The sequence below is a fragment of the Calidris pugnax genome, unplaced genomic scaffold (genome assembly GCF_001431845.1).
Source record: "Calidris pugnax isolate Ruff unplaced genomic scaffold, ASM143184v1 scaffold39, whole genome shotgun sequence".
In the NCBI taxonomy this organism is placed as follows: Eukaryota; Metazoa; Chordata; class Aves; order Charadriiformes; family Scolopacidae; genus Calidris; species Calidris pugnax.
In genome coordinates, this window is record NW_015090828.1 from 2,921,638 (window position 1) to 2,939,694 (window position 18,057).

The following is an 18,057-nucleotide window of genomic DNA, read 5'->3' on the forward strand; positions in this document are numbered from 1 at the left end:
AGACCAATCAAATCCTGCAGCAATATAAGTTTGCTTTTCAAGTGATGGTGGTGCTGTTGTAAACCTGTGTGTCCAGGTTTACATTTTAATCCATTGATTGCAAAATTATTTTAATCCAAACACTCAGGGAGTATGCTTGCTTAGTAGGGCTATGAGAAGGATCAAAGTCCAAATTTCACAAATGACTGATAATTTTGGATTTGATGTTGAAATATTCCATCGACACTGTTTCTCTGAAGCAATTAATTTGATTTCAACTTTCAGACATTTTCTTCTACATTTTCAAAGTTAAAAATGGAAAGAAAGCCCTCATTTCAGAATGAAAACTTGAAACAGTTTTAAAGATTCATCATTCTGGTAGTTTTTAATTCCCTTTTCCACAGATACATCTTCCCTCCCCCTCAATAGTGGTTCTCTTTCTTAACGAAGTTCAAAACCAAGATAGGTGTAGTTTTGCAAAGCAGTTCAATTTTGATAGCACTGCTGATATCACTGTCAAAGTTTCTACTTGTTCCCATCTACCTAAATATATCTTTAATTGAAGAGCACTTGACTTCAATCCTAGTACTTTTGCACTCAACAACAAAGGTTCATTAGGAGTCAACTGCACTAAGGGGAGCTGCCTGCCTAAGGAAGGGCTGCAAAAGGGTTCTGTAATGAACTATCAGTTTAACCCGTGTCCTCAGGGAAGCACAATACTGTGCTTGCAGAGGTGACGTGATCTAAGAGGTAATAGCTCTTTTTCATCTTTATGTGGCTTTTTTTATATTTCATATCTTCACCAGTGAACCTGTCTTCTCTTTTCTAATTCTCAGGACAGCTAAAATCAACATTTATTTTCTTACAGTAAGCTTCTGCTTTCATTTTATTATGCATGAGCACTTATTTATACCTTGTTGAGCATCTTAATAATTGTACCTTAAAATTTCAACCACTAGAAAATGAAAAGGGGTCAAGTGCATGGAAACGTAATAAACCAGATTAGATTAGGGTTAGAAATGCCAAGAAAACATTTTACATACTTCACTTATTACCTAACTGAAATGAAGTCATTCTGGAGCAGAGCAGGTGAGCACATAGCAGGATGCAAAACAATAGAGCACATAGAATTGGGCTTCTGATATATATCTGTTTTAATGCAATATTATTCCTGACAATTTGGCAGGAGCAGGGGGTGGGAAGGGAAGGGACGAGACAGACAAATATTACTCATGGTTATCACTTTGAGGTATCTATTTAATAAGTGCTAAGATCAGTAATGTGTCAGTTAAATCTTCAGCTAAACAGTGAATTAAGTAGCCAAACAGAAGCTTCTTCTTGTTGGTAAGTCTTGCACAGAGAATCTTGAGTCTGGTGATACCATGGCTTAATTCTCTAAGCCCAGCCATGAGGCATCAGAAAACAGTCTTGGTGATTCCAATGGGAATCACAAAGACAAAACCCTGAACGTGTCATAGTACTTCAAATATAACTGCCATCACTTTGGGGCTAGGATGAGACCTACTTTCCCTCTCTCAGGATATCCTCTGTGCCTGCAATAAAATTGAAAAGTATTTCCATCAGCAGTTTTGCCCTCTCTATATCAATGGCAAATGCAAATACTAGCATTTGGCCGGGTGACTGATTTGTTAATTATTTCCCTGTATTGTGCTGCACTCAGATTGCAAGACAGGCAATTATGCTTTCTAGACCTAATGTTCATACCCACAGCACTATATGGACAAAAACTTCTTATGCATAAATGGCACCAACCTAAAGGGAAGCTGCTCTCAAAAAAGTCTATGAAAGAATTTGTTTGAAAGTATGTAATGCCCATTTTCCCTTGGAAGGGATCTGAGTCAGGGGCAGCCACAAACATTATGGGATATAAAGGGAAAGAAGCCTTGAAGATTTCTGTGAAAGGAAGGAAAGGAAGGGAACTGGAGACAGTATGCATAGAGCTGAGTTTTTTGAATAGGAGTACGTATTAAAAAATGTTGGAGAAGCAAATTCTACTCTCCTGGTCTCTGACCCTTTCAACTTTGTGGCATCTGTACAGTGCCTGTTGCATTTTCTTAACGCTTCCTCTCCCTCCTGCTATGCAAAATGCTTTCTTTTTTGAACTGCCCCACATTCTGCCCTCCAGCCTGCTCCCTCCTGAATGGAGCAACTGGCTACCGATGCCTCCTTCTCCTCTTAGTTGACTCGATACCAAAGCTACAATTCCTCCATCCCAGCAGCTCCTATGGGCAAGTGGGGAGGCTCTGCCATATCCCTGCAGCTCTGCTCTGTGTGTTGGTTCTCCAACGAGTACTAGGGCTGAATGCTGGGCACATGCCAGCCACTCACCCAACGCACATAGCAAGGTCTAGCAAGACTTAGACGACCCCCATTCAAGTGTCATGAGGCTCCACCACAGTCCTGCAACTCTTGGATTCTTAACAGCTTCCTTAAGGGTGAAAGTCATTCAGGTGCAGGTTTCAGAGCAGCACTGGGGACTGCTGTAGCGCATCACCCTAAAGAGCTAGCTCCAGGATCAGGGAATCACAACGAAACTTCAAAGATATGATTATTCACAAAAGAATAAAATAAAGCTTTGTAACTTCCTTCTGTTCATACAGAAGAATTCAAGTGCTGTCCAAATCCAAACAGATTTTTAATACTATGCAGAAGTCATCTATTTTCCCCTTGCCACTCAACATTTTCTAAAACCAAAAGCCTAACTCGGGATACTTTGAGCATCCTGACCACAAACTACTTCCTTTAGTTTCCTGAAGCTGTCAATGTCAAAATATTTACTTAGCTGATTTTCCTGTAATTCCTCTTACTTGGGATGTGGACCTTACAGTGCGCCACATGGCTTTTAGAGCATTTCTAATTGACATATACAGGAGAGAAAAATAAGTGAGCATGGATAATTAGATCTTAACTACAGCCCACTTCATTTAGGCCTTCACTTTTTCTGTTTCCAAGCTAAAACACTTCAATGAACTTTCCATTAATGCCTGTATCTGAGAGACTTCTACTGGAAACATGACTCCATGTCTTAAGACTGCTAAGTCAAGAAAGTTAGCCAGGACTTGTCAAAATAATTTGTTTCCTTTTGAGGTGCTCAAGTACTGTTTGAAGCCCTTATTACAGTAATGCAGAAATGGCACAGGGCAACAGACACCGGCCAGGGAGAGCACAGACACAAAGAGGTGGCCAACCCCTGAAGATGCCTGTAAGCCAGGCAAAGCAGACCTTGGTGTATCTCTGCTCTCACTGTAAGAAACAATGGGACCAGCAATGATTAAGATTTGAAAAAAAGAATGAGGCTTGACAGCTTTTATAGTGGCTGGTGGGCAAGAAACACCACAGTAAAAAGGATTGAAAGGAAACTACAAATATCACATGCACAAAAAATGCATTACAAGATTGATCTAGTAACACCTTAGTATTTTACCTGATTGAACGATTCCCCGTTCCACTTCTTAAAAACACTGTATCATCCATTCCAATTAGCTTCAAGTGTGTTATTTACATTTTGACATGACCGTGCTTAAGCTAATCAATGTTAATCAATAAGAAAAGGTCCCATTGTGACCTTCCTGTCTACTGTAACATTTTGGGTAACATATTGATTTCCTCATTGCAGAATGCAACCACAAACTGTTTGTCTGAAAGATTACAACTGTCATATGTATTTAGTAAGTTGTGTCAGCCCATTGACTCTGGTGAGATGTGCCCGTGACACCCATCTTGACCTTTCCATGGTGAGTGCAATATATGAAAGGATGCACATGGAGATTATCTTCAGCTCATCCAGAGAATATTTCTTAGCCAAATAACACGATGATTTTTTAACCTCACCTCTAAGCTGGTATTTGGCGGAAAAAAAAGTGATGTGCACTCTGAGAACAGTTCTAATCCCTAAGTAGAATCTTGTTGTAATGAAAACTTCGGTGCCCTTTAAAAGCCTTGGCATATATCCACAGTTTCCAGGCTCTTTTCTAAAACTAACAAGGACACTTTATGCAGTGAGTGTAAATAGCAGTCCACTCAATTAAACTCCTCATGTAAGGAATACGTTTATTGCAGTGACTGACATTGATATTTTATTTCATTTTCCATGGAATAAGCTGCTCATTAATTTTAACAGCATTAAATATTACTACCCAAAGACACTAACTCACAGCCCTGTCCAAATCCTAGCCTTGACATCTATTAACAAATCCTACTGTCCTCCCATACCTGCACAGAGAGACAACTGGGCATGCAGTTGGATTCACCTCTATTTCACAAGCAGTGAGGGAGGACCTCTCAGCAATACATGGCAGTTTCCTTAATCCACTAGTTCAATATGTCTTTTTAAATGCTTTGAGCATATAGCATTATCATCAGTTTGTGGAGGAAACCTTGGCTATTGGAAGCAGATGGCTCTGAAAAGTTACATGTTTAAGCAAAATAAACTAACTAGTATCACACATCACATCCAAGAGTAGCGTTCCTCTACTTTTTCTACTAATCTGATTAAAATTTTGAATTTATACAAGCTGTGATTCAGTAAAGCACATAAGCAGCCATTTGACTACTCGGCTTTTCTTATCTTTCCAAAGGTAGATTTTTGTAATACCTCTCCTGAATAAAGGTCCATGCAGTTATTTACAGACTAAGGTGCTCACTGAGTGAATCTGGCAGAGCTCCAACACAGACTGTCCACATGGTCACACACCTCAGCACTTGGTCCGGTCTAGAACATAATTATTCCAGTGAACATCACATGGAATATCTAACATTGCACCAGCTTTAAATTTATTCCTTTCTGATATTTAGCCAGGAATTTCTTAGTTTAAACTTTAAATCCTGCTGTGAATGATATCAGCATATTTAAACATTCATATCCTTAATCCAGTCTGAAATGGTTACAACCATCTCACTTCTGCACCCAGTAATTCAGAGATCCCTACTGAAGGCTTGATATGGACCTTGTTCCCTAAACTTTTAAGTGCTGCTATGGTAGCTACTGAGACCCAGGTGGGACTCCTGAGTGTAAAAGTGTTGCTGCAGCCTCACCCAAGGAGCAGCCATTTGGAACCGGGCATTCAGTTTCCATAGGTTTAAGATTGCAGTCAGAAAGGCAGGGGCAACCAGGAAAATCTTAGTCATGCCAAGAATGGATTTCAGGAGACATATTCACAATGCTGAACATGAACACTAGCAAATTATCACTAGCATTAGTGTTCCTTTAAAAAAAAAAAAAAAAAAAGTCACATTCAGATGGGTTCAGATTCTACCTCTAATACGTAAGCAGCCCCTGAATGAAAATATCATTACTCTAATAAATGTAATGGCATCGTGCAAATAAGGGAAAAAAATTTCAAATCCGTATTTTAATTTTCTATTTGTTTTTACTAATCATGTTCTACAATGCTTTTAGGAAATGTTTCTACAGAATAGTTTGAGTACTACTATGTCAAATCATGCTTTCATCAATATTGTTTATATAGTTTTAATTTACTCTTAAACTGGGATAGATACCCTCTTCTAATTCTTCTGAGCATAAACACAGCCTAGCTCTCATCCTGATTTAAAACGTGCCCACCAGCAGACCTAAAACATGCACAGAATTGGTTACTATTCACAGCTTCAGACAAAAGAAAGCAGTTTACAATAACCACTGAATTCCCCCTGCTTGCAGTCTGCTGTCACCACATGCTTTATTTATAGTACGCCTGAAATAAATACTGCAGGATCAGCCATCTTTTGGTGCTGCACAAAAAAGGAAAGCTATTAAATATTTACCATAAGTCTCTCATAGCTTTGCCTCTGACACTTTCTCTTTCGCCAGAGAAAAGGATTATTCAGCTCAGGATTTTCCAGCAAAAGAGTCAAATGTGACTGTCTGGAAGTGAATGGTAGCATCACTGGCACGTCCCGGGAGGGGCAGGTTGTGTCAACAGGGCAGCACAGGGTGACGCCAAGGCAGGCGTCTTAGAGTGTCACAGGAATGTTTGTGCCAGCAGAATGAGGAGCACTCATGTTACAGCACTTTCCAAAACTAAGCCAGTACATTTGGTGAATCCTTTCCAAGGAGGCTGATCAGATTCCTTGAGTTAAGATCAAATGGATGTTGTGGATGCCCCAGTGAAACGTGTTGACAAATAATACTGCACTCTCATGCATTGCATTTACTGTGAATTTAAAAAAGAAACCCATTCATATGAAATAAAAATAGATTTTGCATGCATTTGGTTTTTCACCTGTGACTGAATACTGTAGGACAATAAGTTTATGGTCCAATCTCTGTGGCAGAGCCAGCCAGCCAGTTAAAGATGAACTTTGACTGCCCCAGAATTAAAATGCCTGGGTGCAGCTGTGTAGCTCAAGTAACTCATTAGAAACTGATACTGAAAAATGACTGAGGACTAAACTCCAGTAGGTCACAAAAAGATTAAAAGCAAAGCAATGTCTTTTTCCACCACAACCCAGGTCATTGTAGAGTATGATCGTAGCCTTCCATAGCACTGTGTAGCAGAACTAGCACCAACCTCCCTCAGTACATCTAGATTAATGTATGTTCTAAGGAATGAGCTGCATCTATATCAGTATCTGTCAGCCCTGATTACCTGAATTCTATCATGCTTCATGGAGTTCTGCTGGGTAATAGTGCACGGTGCCAAAGAAATATCTTTCCTTCTCCCCTCACTGCTGCTCTCTTCAGCAAAAGAGAATTAACTTCAGAATAAACTGAAGGAAGCAGAGCTGGCCTGTAGGGTCCCCACTTTCCATACCCCTGGATCACAAGTCTCTTCTTCCCGGAATGGACCAAATATTTCAATTACCTGCCACTTGCATCCTATACCTTCCCAAAAGCAGCTCTGGAGAAGGAGGCAGCCAAGACATTGAAAATGAGCAGCTAGAAAATGCAGTGATTCACTCAAGCCAGTAACAAGACAAGTTCTGGCTGCCTGATCAAACCTCTGGCATAGCTGGTGAGACTTCCATCCTCATTTTGTGGTTTCAGGTGAAAACATAACATTGGTGAGGTGATAACAAAAAAATTAACAGGGAGTTTCAGGAAGGAAGCTGTCAGAAAAAAACTTGACATCCACAAATTCCTGAACCCATAATGGGATATCTACAGGACTGAAACATAGTGAATTCCAGCCAGGCCAGCACTGCGCACTAAGCACTCCTTGAAGAGCGATGTGAGGGTACCTTGAACAGTGCAGATTGATGGTTCTTGAAGGAAAACTAAGTTTGTAGAGCCAGAGAAGTGCAGACCCTCATTGTTTAGGCAGGCAAGTACGAATGGGCATTCTTAACGCTTCCCTTCTGCTACATTTGATGTCTTGCAATTTGATGTCCTGCACAACTGGTGACACCATGTACAGCTTTTCTTGACAGCCAAATAAAAAATAACCAGTTCCCCACCCTGAAAGAGAAACCCCACAGGGAACTTAAGTGCAATAATAAAAGTGAGTAGCAGCAAACACTGTCTGAACTGTCAGGTCATAAACAATGCTCATGAAACCTTCATGGCCAGGATCAATAAAAGGAAAGGCCATCGCTCTTGAGAGTCAAGAGCCATTAGAAAAATAAAAAGCTTTCTGTCTCGGAGCATTTATGTCTAGATTTCACGTTCCACTGCTTCTTCCATGGCCTTATAGACTAAACAAGCAAGTTCACTTCTACTTCCAGTGCTGCAACAGCGAAACCAAGCCACAGATTGCCTGGTAAGGCATTGCATGACCTTGAAACATATTCTGTAGAGCCACGTGACTACCTCTCATCAATGTCCAAGATCATCAAAATGTAGGGCTTAAGTTTTCCCATCACAACAGTCAATTTCCTAATGCACATATATTCCCTTTCCATTTGAAAGGATTTACAATGTTTCCAAACTTTTATGCAAATTAGATAACTGAGCATACCCATCTCTATGATCTTTATGGAAACTAGCTTTGTTTTTCCATAGTAGTAGAACACTCCACTCCAGTTTCATTGCTGCAAGCCATGTCTAAAAAAGTAAAAGTGGTCTCTTAGCACAGTCATTTTCCTGGTAACCAAGTCCCAGGAGATTTTGCCTTTCTCCTGTATGTTCTTATTTGGTTGAAAATTACTACCACTAGAGACTGCTCCCATACTTTTCACGTTAACTATTCTTGTCACCAATACAACCTTTGTAAAATCATTTTTGTTGAAAGAAAGCTTATTTCATTGTAAATTTTGGGCAGGTAACTAAACTAACACAATCTTTTTGTACTTAGGTAAATTAGCCCATTTGTGCCTAGGAAAAAGGAAGTTAATCTAACTTCCTGAATACTGTGGAAACGACTTTTGTTCAAGACTTGGGATACTGGATCTTTACCAGGGTTCTATGCACACGTCAGCTGGCTGAGATCACATGCTGATAGGGTTTAGCTTGTACAAATACTGAATTGTGCAAAGTGAAATCCAGCTTAATGCCTCTGAGCACAACTTTTTGAATACCCCCTAATCATTTAAGAAACAATACCCAGATAAAAAAGAAAATTACTTTTCAGTCTTTGTCATTTGTTTTTCCCCTATAACTCTAGTAAGGCTGAACGGGTCACCAATGCAAACTAATAGTTCACATCAAAAAGCAATTGTCATACTGAAGATGAGATTCTAAGAATCGTATAAGTTTAGAGCAAAAGCATCATCTTTTAAAGTTCTCACTCGCTAAGAAAAAAGCTGCCTGACCTATTTGTGCTGAAATGTATTTCATATAATTTTATACCCTTTTTCTTCTTTTCAAAATGTATCTTAACCCATCTACATTATTATCTATGCAAGCATATTTCAGTCTGTGGAACACTCCATTATTGCTTACTTTGGCTATTTATTATCCACATAAGTTGATTACCTGAATGACATACTATTGTTTTGGAACCAAGAAACAAGGCAAGCCTTAGAAAAATAAAATGAACAATAGGTAGAGCAAGAAAGCAATAAACAATGATATTTCCACTAGAAGTATGTGGAAAAAGAATAATGCAAACCACAATGAATAAAGCTTTAGTAGTCTGAAAATACTTAAAGAAAAACTAACAATTACTTCAATCATTAAACAATGAGCAACCTGTCCTGGATGCTGTAAAACACTTCTGTTTTTTTAAATGATGTGACCACCACAGTTGCTGCTGCTGTAATTTAGAGGTCAGCAAGTATAAAAGCACAACAATTACTCACACGAAATATCCCAGCCTGATTCTCTTGATCAAAATTACTGTTTTAAGTGACTCGCATGTGTGATATGTATTAGGATAATCTGGTTTTGTTAGTCACAGATTTGTGAACCCTTCCTCTGTGTGGAAGGAGAAGCGATGGTTTGTAGTTTTAAATGCCAGGCCATAGAGGCATCTTGTGTACCACTTTTTAGGTCCAATATTCAGGAAAATTAACTCAAAATGTGTAACAAGCCAAAGCACAATAAGAAACATTTTGTGTCAATGTAAAAACACAATGGTCCAATAAAAAAGCGGACATAAGTTATATAAAAAATGATCAGAAAGGATTTTCCTTAACTTTAAATTACAAGATAAATCAGAAAAATGTAAATATTTTTTAAAAAGATATCATACATATATTCATAATATCACTAGCATTCATTAGAATGGAGCAAAAAGAAGCTGGAGTGGGCCATAGGATAATAATTCAACCACATGCATCAAGGTAGTGCCCCATCTTCCCTCAACAACTTTGGAAGACCATTTTCTTCTGGATTCTGATATATGACCCATTTCAGTACATTTAGGATTGCACTCCTGGTCTCTTTTTAGTTTTGGCTGAAAGTCTTGCCTAAACACACTAGAGACACACATGCACATCATACAAGGGACAGAAACTATTCCATGCATCTCCCTACCTCCCTTGCACTCATTGAAACAGCTAGGCCACACCCTTTGAGAAAAATCTGAAAGTTTCTTCTTTGAGAAAATCTGGAACATCTGGAAATCTTTAATTTAAACTCTTTTCTAGGAAATATGTGTTATACATTTCCAGGAAATACATAAATTTACCCAATGTTCTCACAGAAGCTAACAATTAGGCTGCAATTTTGTTAGCATCTTTCTACTTTGTGCATTTATTTCATAAATTATCTGGAACACCCACTTAAAGACAAACTTGAGAGTTACAAAGCCACGTGGGAAATTCAGCCATACATTTTGCTTTAGAGCAGCCTGCTCTGTCTTGGAAAGCTCAGCTAAAAATCTCTTTCTCTTAGGTGCTAGTCTGTTCCTGACACTGCTTAGCTCTACTGTACATCCACGTATGAGTTTTTCTGGTATATTCTCAGAAAATTGCATTTCCACATTACGACCTGCTTTCTATAGCAGTCTTTGTCTAGCCTATTTAAAGGCTATTTTCTCCACAATGCAATAAAATAGCAGTTATTTTGCCTTATATAATTATGGAGCTTTAAATATTAATGCAACTATTATGGAAAACCTCTGTGCAAGGTTATCTGACTTGAGAACAACTTTCCTTGGAAGTAACAGTAACCAGGAAAAGTAAGAGACCTGTTATTTGAAGAGACTCTGTTCTCTCAATGGCAAGACAACTTCTACCACATCTCTATGATCTGCTCTCTCCATGTTCTACTGAATTCCTTTCCTGCACTCAGGCTACACCTTTCTTATTTTGTCAGATGCAGAGAGGCCACTTTGAAACTAACTCACGCATGCCAGACCATTAACAAAAATTCTCAGCCTGCTGTGATTATTCACCCTATGAATGACAGGTTCCTCCCATGCAAATCTAACACTTGTTACAACAGTCATTTCTTCTAGAATAGTTGTTCACAAACTAAACAAACAAAACTGTGTGTTGTCCACATGGCAATAAGAAAAAGAACCATCACTGTTGGATTTATTTTCTAACAGAAGCTTGAGTGGATATGGGATTACATCTGCCTTCAATTCAGGCTACATTCAACACAGATACACTCAACGAATCAACCGTACTGGCTTCTATAAGAATCCATCTTATTTTAAAGAATCAGAGCAGATTTTAGCTTTCCATCTCATATCTGTGCCATGAGCACTTCAAATAAATCTAACAGACAGAGATAAAACACTTATATCCCTTAGACATGAGTTTCAGAGGAATCCCTTAGGAATGCAAAAACGTTAACTTATATCAACATACTTCTGAAGAGTGAGGCTCAAGTTGTGGCTGGCTGACTTGATCTTGTTCTGGGCCTCTAAGTGGGTCATGCTGTCAGTGTTGACTCCATCAATAGCTACCACAAGGTCCCCTTGGTTCATCTGTGACTGTGCTGCCTTGCTGCCAGGGGTGATCTGCGTGGGAAAAGAAAAAAAAAAAAAGTTATATTGGAATAAGGCATTTTGTACACAAAGTACTTATAGAGAACTTGCTCAGAATTATAATGAGGAATAGATACAGCAATAGACACAACACTAGCTGTATCTATTATTGTATGGGTGGAACAACATAATTTATGGAAATTAAACAAACTCGAAATTAACTCATATTTCTGCAAAGGTCCAGGACAACATCTACTTGTAACTTCCGTTTTGAAAGGTTAAGCCCGACGTAGTGGTTCCCTTACATGTATTATCTCCTCCTCAAGGGGATAATTATCATTATTTATATTGGAGTAGTATAGTGAGACATTACTCAGAAGTGGAAAACTAATGAGCCAATATTTACTGCATGATTTTATTGTATTTTTCCTCCTAAAAGCCATTTTTCCCAAATTAATTCATTATATTGAGCGGACAGAAAATGAATGTGCGTGAGGGGCCTTGGACATGCTTTGCTTCTTTTATAGTGAGCTTTATAGGAAATCATTCTGCTTAACCTTACCCACATACAACTGTAGCCCCATTACCAAGACAGATTACTACATCATTAACTTGTTGGCCCTGACACTCCAAAGACAGACCAGCACTTTTAGAAGTAAGAAGCCACAATACTTCAACTACAACCCCAGCTATTGAGACAACAGCTCAGAAATTCTGGTGGTTCACTATGGCATCACACTTTGTTAGCTCCAGATGCCCCGTGAACTGCATCTTCTCCAAATGGAAGGTATCCTGACCTCAATTTCACACAGTCCTCTCAGCTTGCATCCAGATGACATTGAAACAGTACAGCTCCTTATGAAACTTGCCTCCATTAGGGAATTCCAACTAAAACAGAAGAACTTTCATATACCATCAGGCAGACAAATTGTAGCGAGCACATCAGAGTTGTCCTCTGCTTTGAGCACTCGGTAATTAAAAGGTATGGAAATAAGCTATAGGTCTTTGCTCTTATTTTTAGGTACTCCCTTAAATTTTTCACTTCTGAAAAACCCCAAGGATAATCCAAAATAGTACAAGACAGGCTGCTGTCAAAAACCTTGTTCCTTCAGCACTGTGAACATAAAAGAAAGATGTGTCTAATTATGAGCCAAGAACTCCCCTCTGAATTCAGCCAGGCTGACACTGTGGAACTAAGGAAACCAAAGGAAACCAAAGGCCAACCCAAATCCAAACATCTTTCCTCATCAAGTGTGAAGTGAAATTCCTTAACCTGCCTTCCCTAATATGATCTCAAAACACTTCAAAACAAAAAAGCCCTTCTAAAACAACTCCCTGGACTGCTTGTTTGTGTAAGACAAAGACTGGTAAAGACAAAGAGGAAAAAAAGAAAAAAACAACAACCTTTCTTAACACTCCCTTAAAGGCGTTTAGTATTGAGACTCCAGATTAATTGGCAACTTAGTCTGGCAATGGGAGTTGTCAATTTACTAGAACACAAGCTCCAGTATCAGGGCGTTAGAACAGGGTACTGGAAATATTCAGACACTAAAAACAGAGATTACTTTAGAATTAGGCACTTAAATAACATCCCAGAACTGATCTGACTGGAAGAGACTGCTTTCTATACCTTTTCATTAGAGAGAAAATCAATAAGAGTTCTGTTTTCGGAGTGAAGGGCAGGCAGAGATACAATGTTCTCATGCAAAGTAGAGTTGACTGATATCGGCAGGGCCATTCCCTGATGGATTTTTCTGTTGTTAAGGAACTGAGGATTGGGAGAAATACTTCATGGTAGTTTCAGTGATGGAGTTTTATTCTCTAGCTTAATGCACCCTCATAGAAAGAGATTAGTGGAAACAAGAGATTCATATTACAAGCATAGTTTTCCTAACCTATTATACAAACATTAGCTGCCATGCATTTCATTGACTTGCACTGTGCAAAGCACACAGAATGCAGAAGTCTATAAAGAATACGGATTATTTGCATACCCGCATGTACTTATATGGTTACTGAAAGACCCTTCCCTGCTCAGTCCCCCAAATATGTCAAGCAACAAAATCTGCAATAAAATAAGAAGTCAGGAAAAGGCAAAATGTGAAAAAATCCAAACTCAGATAGAACAGTCCGTAAGACTTGAATTCATCAAGTAGGACACTTCAAGTCTTTCTCAATTTATCCTTTTTCTCTATTAACAAAAACTGTTTGCCAGTCAAGTCATTCACCAAGGCTTGAGCCTTCTTCATAAAGATTTTGTAATAAATCATCTTCACGCATCCCTTTTCTAAGACACCACTTTCTACCTCCTTGCAAAACATGCCATTTCTTGCCCCAAGACGTTAACTGTGTGATGCTGATACCTCCAGTCAGTTGGTTCCCAGTGCTGGGAACTCCCTTTTTGCTCATCAAGAACAAAGACTAGTTTTTGAACATCAACCTGGTTACTGAAAGTTAAATTTCTGCCCTAATTTGGGAATTCCTATTTAACACATACATCTCTCTTTCCACTCCCCAGTGATGCTTCAAACAAAATAAGCCTGGAAAAGCAGAGTTTCCACAGAAAGTATAAAGAAGTCTAGATCTGGGATCTAGTTTAAGATGCTGTAACATACTCATTTCCCTCTCAGCTTCTCTTATTTCTGCTTTTGGTAGCCCCAAATTTAAATGTTGTATCTTAAAATAAAGATACATCGGGTAAATACAACTGTCCTAGAATTAGAGTCAAATTTAGAGGGAGGGGATGGTTATAACAAGTGACCTGATTTCCCTTTCTAGTGGGGTATTTTCTGCCTAACACTTTTAGAAAATACTACCTAAACAAAAATATATTTATCAGAAGAATCTAACAATGAAAAAATCCCGGGTAACTTTGAATTAGTAATTTATATGTATTTCTAACTATCGCCATTGCAACACCCTTTCTGAGGCAAAGAGCTACAGGAGAACTATACTGTGAAAGATAAGGAAATGGTCTCAACCATAGCTTACCAGTCAGTGTTCCTTTATTTGAAAAGGAAATTGAAAGGAATTGCATTCATCTCTTCAGCTAAGTATAATGGTAACAAATTCTGGGCTGGATTCCTTCACACAGCTCTACTTTTCCAATTCCCATTTCAGGAGCCAGCACTCCACTGATGTCACTTTACCTCTAAAATTCAGCTTATCCTAGCTCCATAGACAGCAAGACTCACAAGTATGAAAGATGGATCTAGTTTATTGTACCTGTAATTCAGAAGCATAATAAGAATCAGGAAAGAACTACTTCTTCCCCCAGTCTTCTGAGTGGCTAAGAGCATGCTATGTAGATTATTTGGTTCTGTAGAGCTTTATATAGAAGGTATTATCGAAGTCTGGATGTATAATCCATATAAATCAAAGTACAAAATTCCACCTATTTTAGTTAGGAGATAACAGGCTTCTCTGTGAGACTTTCAAGTGAACATACACAGCATGCATTTACAGTAGACATTGAGAACAGTCAGTAATTGGTGGGGACAAAATACCAGTGTACAGATGGAGATATAGGGCAGCCAGATCTGGAGTGTCAAGGCACATTCAAGACTATCTTGTTCCCATTTTTAAAGATCCAGCAGAAAGGAATGGAATGCAAAGTGTTTATCTGTTGCTATTTTCCTTTGAAAATTCATCTCTGATCCACTAAAATTTTACTAAATATAATCACAAACAGAGAAGATCTCACTGTGTCTTTATGAAATCTTTGGGGATTAGTTTCTATTTAAAAAGGTTTTAAAAAATATTTTTAAATGAAGAGTGAATGTTAATTGACCCTTGGAATTAGACTGCAAACCCAGATCTGTCTACACAGTAAGTTCTAGTTTACTCTCATCTCAGCCTCTCTTCTATTAACAGAAGTAACAAAAGTAGAGAAATATAGTTCTGCCTAGCCCAAATACGCATTTTCTCCAATTTGACCACCAATGCTTTTTTCTTAAAACATCTCTGGGTAAGATATAGATAGAACTATTTCAAAAAACCTTTGTAATAGCCTTGACTCATTTGTTCTGGATTACAACATACCTTTCAGATCCTACGTATTGCAAATGCCTTTATTTAAGGCTACACTGAGATGCTCACCAGAAATTCAGGTATAGCTATTTCTGTCAATTGATTTACAAAATCCAAGCCAGGGTACCATTGACAGATTTAATTTTAATAGTGTTTCTTTAGCGCCTCAAGCCTAAGCACGGACTTCATCTTGAAAAGCCAAGCATCTTTCACCTCTCAGAAAAGCAGATGAGCACTTGCTGCTTCAGAGATCTGAATTTTCAGCCCTCACAAATTTCCTTCAAGGCAGAAATCTGACTTCCAATATCCCCAGCTTAAGGCAAGTGGGCAGGCTAGAAGTATCACATGTTGCTTTCAATGCACTATGGAGAATTCTTACTACGCTCTGTTGTGAATAGGTCTGGGTACACTGGGTGAATATATAGTACAACAGTGACAGCTGTGCCCTAAAAAATGAGTCTGCACTGGGTTCAGAGCAACTACTACTTAGCAGGAGCTCTGGGAGGCAGTGTACAAAGTGCAGCTGCTGCACCACCTTGAGAAGAGCATGTGTCCCCATCCAAGGCCTCTCAGTTTCACTCCAAATGGGGGACAGATAGGGATCAGGCAGCATTTGAGTGCCTGAGTGTTAAAATACTAACAAGAATGCTTGCATAAACAGATGGATGGACATAGCTTTCCTACCCCAAGGAACTCCTAATTTACAAGGCAGACAAAAATACACAGGGAAGCCTATACAACTGAGAAGGTGTTAATATGGTAGCTTGCAGCATTAGCCAGGGCCTCTCCTTTTTCCAGGACTTGAGCTACGCCTGACACCCTCCTGACCCCAACTCCAAAATCAACAACAGTCAGAAAGGCTAGAAATCAGAGGCAGGACATAAGCTATCAGTTACCAGAGACTATCACATATCATTACAAGAAAAGGAATAGACACTAAGGATCACTAGAAAATAAAATCTGTTTCCTTTATGGAGAAAACAGCATTAAAATCTTAATTTTAAATTTTTGCAAGTGGGTTTTTGTAAAGATGCTTCCAGCAAACCTTCTTGGATTTTTAAGCACCAAGGTTCACAATGTCTGGGAGCAGCAGCAGAACTTCCTTGTTTTGCACATAGGAGCATGACATCCTGAAAGGAGGAGAGACATGTTTTGAAATCCCACCACAGAACAGTTGTGCTGAGCTGGTGAACGCTCATATGAATCCAGGTAGTTATCTCTAGACTGGAGACATCAGTTCCTCTCCCACTGTGAACAAGGAACTGAGGAAATTTATATTATTGTTTCCTAAATGAGACACTTTCCATCGCTATTCCCACAATAAACATGCAACAGCTCCAAAGGGAAAATCAAGGGGTTTCTTAGAAAATAGAAGACAATTCTGGACAAGAAAAAACAGCAAAGAAAAGGAATAAAACCCACTGGGATAAGTCATCAGGCAGAAATCCAACATTTCATTCCACACATTGCCAGAAGGCATAAAACAGAAACAAAAAAAGAAAACCTCGATAACCTACACCATAAAGCAAACATCCCACTGTCTTTGATGATGGCTTTTATACCTTTCAGTGTCAGATGGGAGAGCTGAGCAAGACCGATTAAAGACAGAGGACTGTAGGAAACCGGAAATGAAAAGTCTTGCACGTATCACTAAGCAAACCTAAAGAAAATTCCCTTTTTGCAGCTACCATTTTCTTAAAGAAAAAGTCTCATTGTTTTGAATTTACTAGTAGGCTTCTTTTTTTCCTGTTTTTTTTTGGTTGTTGCTTTTTTTTTTGGTTTTTGTTTTTAACAAGACAACAAAACCTGCCTTCAATGAACACTCAGGGCATCTGCAAAATGTGCCACTGACACCTTGAAGAGCTTCCATTTATATCAAAGAGAGCTGAGCTGGCAAGCTGCAGAGACACTCTGAAGTGGCCTCTCAGGCTTTGCTTCATCTGTGGTTAGGGAGGGAGATTACAATACATGTGAGAACACCTAAAATAGCTTTAATCTACCTCTCTTGGGTACTCGGAGCCACGACGCCAGAGCAGGACAGAGATTTTGGGAGACAGACAGCAAAGCACTTACAATTCAGGACATCCTGTGCCAAAATCTGTACTGCCAGAGCAGGAGGGCTATCGGCACTTGAGCTCCCTGGCTTACCTCAGGCTCGGGTACGCCAGGCCATGCTGGAATGATACCACCTCAGCTAACACCAGAAACATTCCTTCTGCTTAACACCTCTACAAAGCTGCTGTTCAAGCACAATATATAGGCTCTTCAAGGAAGAAGACAGACAGTGAGTCCTTTTGCCAAACTAAATAGACCCAGGTGATGAAAATAAGTCAAATGTAAAAGATTTTCAGCTGGGAAATAAAAGGAAGCCTGTAGGCAACGCTTGGGGCATTGCCCTAGGCAAGGCTTTGGGGGAGTTTTTGAGACTGAATGTGAATGCTCCTGTCCCTGGTTAGAAGGAAGATCATTCTGTTCCCTGCCTCAACTTCATGTTATCTGATTGAATAATTTTCAAACCTTTGTTAACAAATAAAAAAAGGAAATATTTTGGAGTTTGTCAGTTACCCTGCTAGCAGCACGACTTGTTTACACTAACTATACAGATAACAGTAAAAATGTGGATGTGGCTTTTTAACAAGATGTGTTGGCATAGCTAGAAGACTATGCAGCTCTCTAAATGTTGTACGATGCGACTAATAGTAATCTCTCTTCTCCCAATCTTCATCCAAAAATAGCTGTTAGATCTATCCAGTCTATTCTCAGTTAGCATCAG

The 18,057-nt window shown here is 39.0% G+C and overlaps 1 protein-coding gene across 9 annotated transcripts in view; it reads right to left on the reverse strand.

Annotated features, from left to right (window-relative positions):
• LDB3 (LIM domain binding 3) overlaps nucleotides 1-18,057 on the reverse strand; it is a 119,118-nt gene that overhangs the window by 67,907 nt on the left and 33,154 nt on the right. For all 9 annotated transcript variants that reach the window (XM_014940367.1, XM_014940373.1, XM_014940370.1 and 6 more), the window contains exon 3: nucleotides 11,137-11,288. In XM_014940367.1, the coding sequence (XP_014795853.1) occupies nucleotides 11,137-11,288 (152 nt within the window). The remainder of the gene's footprint in view (nucleotides 1-11,136; nucleotides 11,289-18,057) is intronic.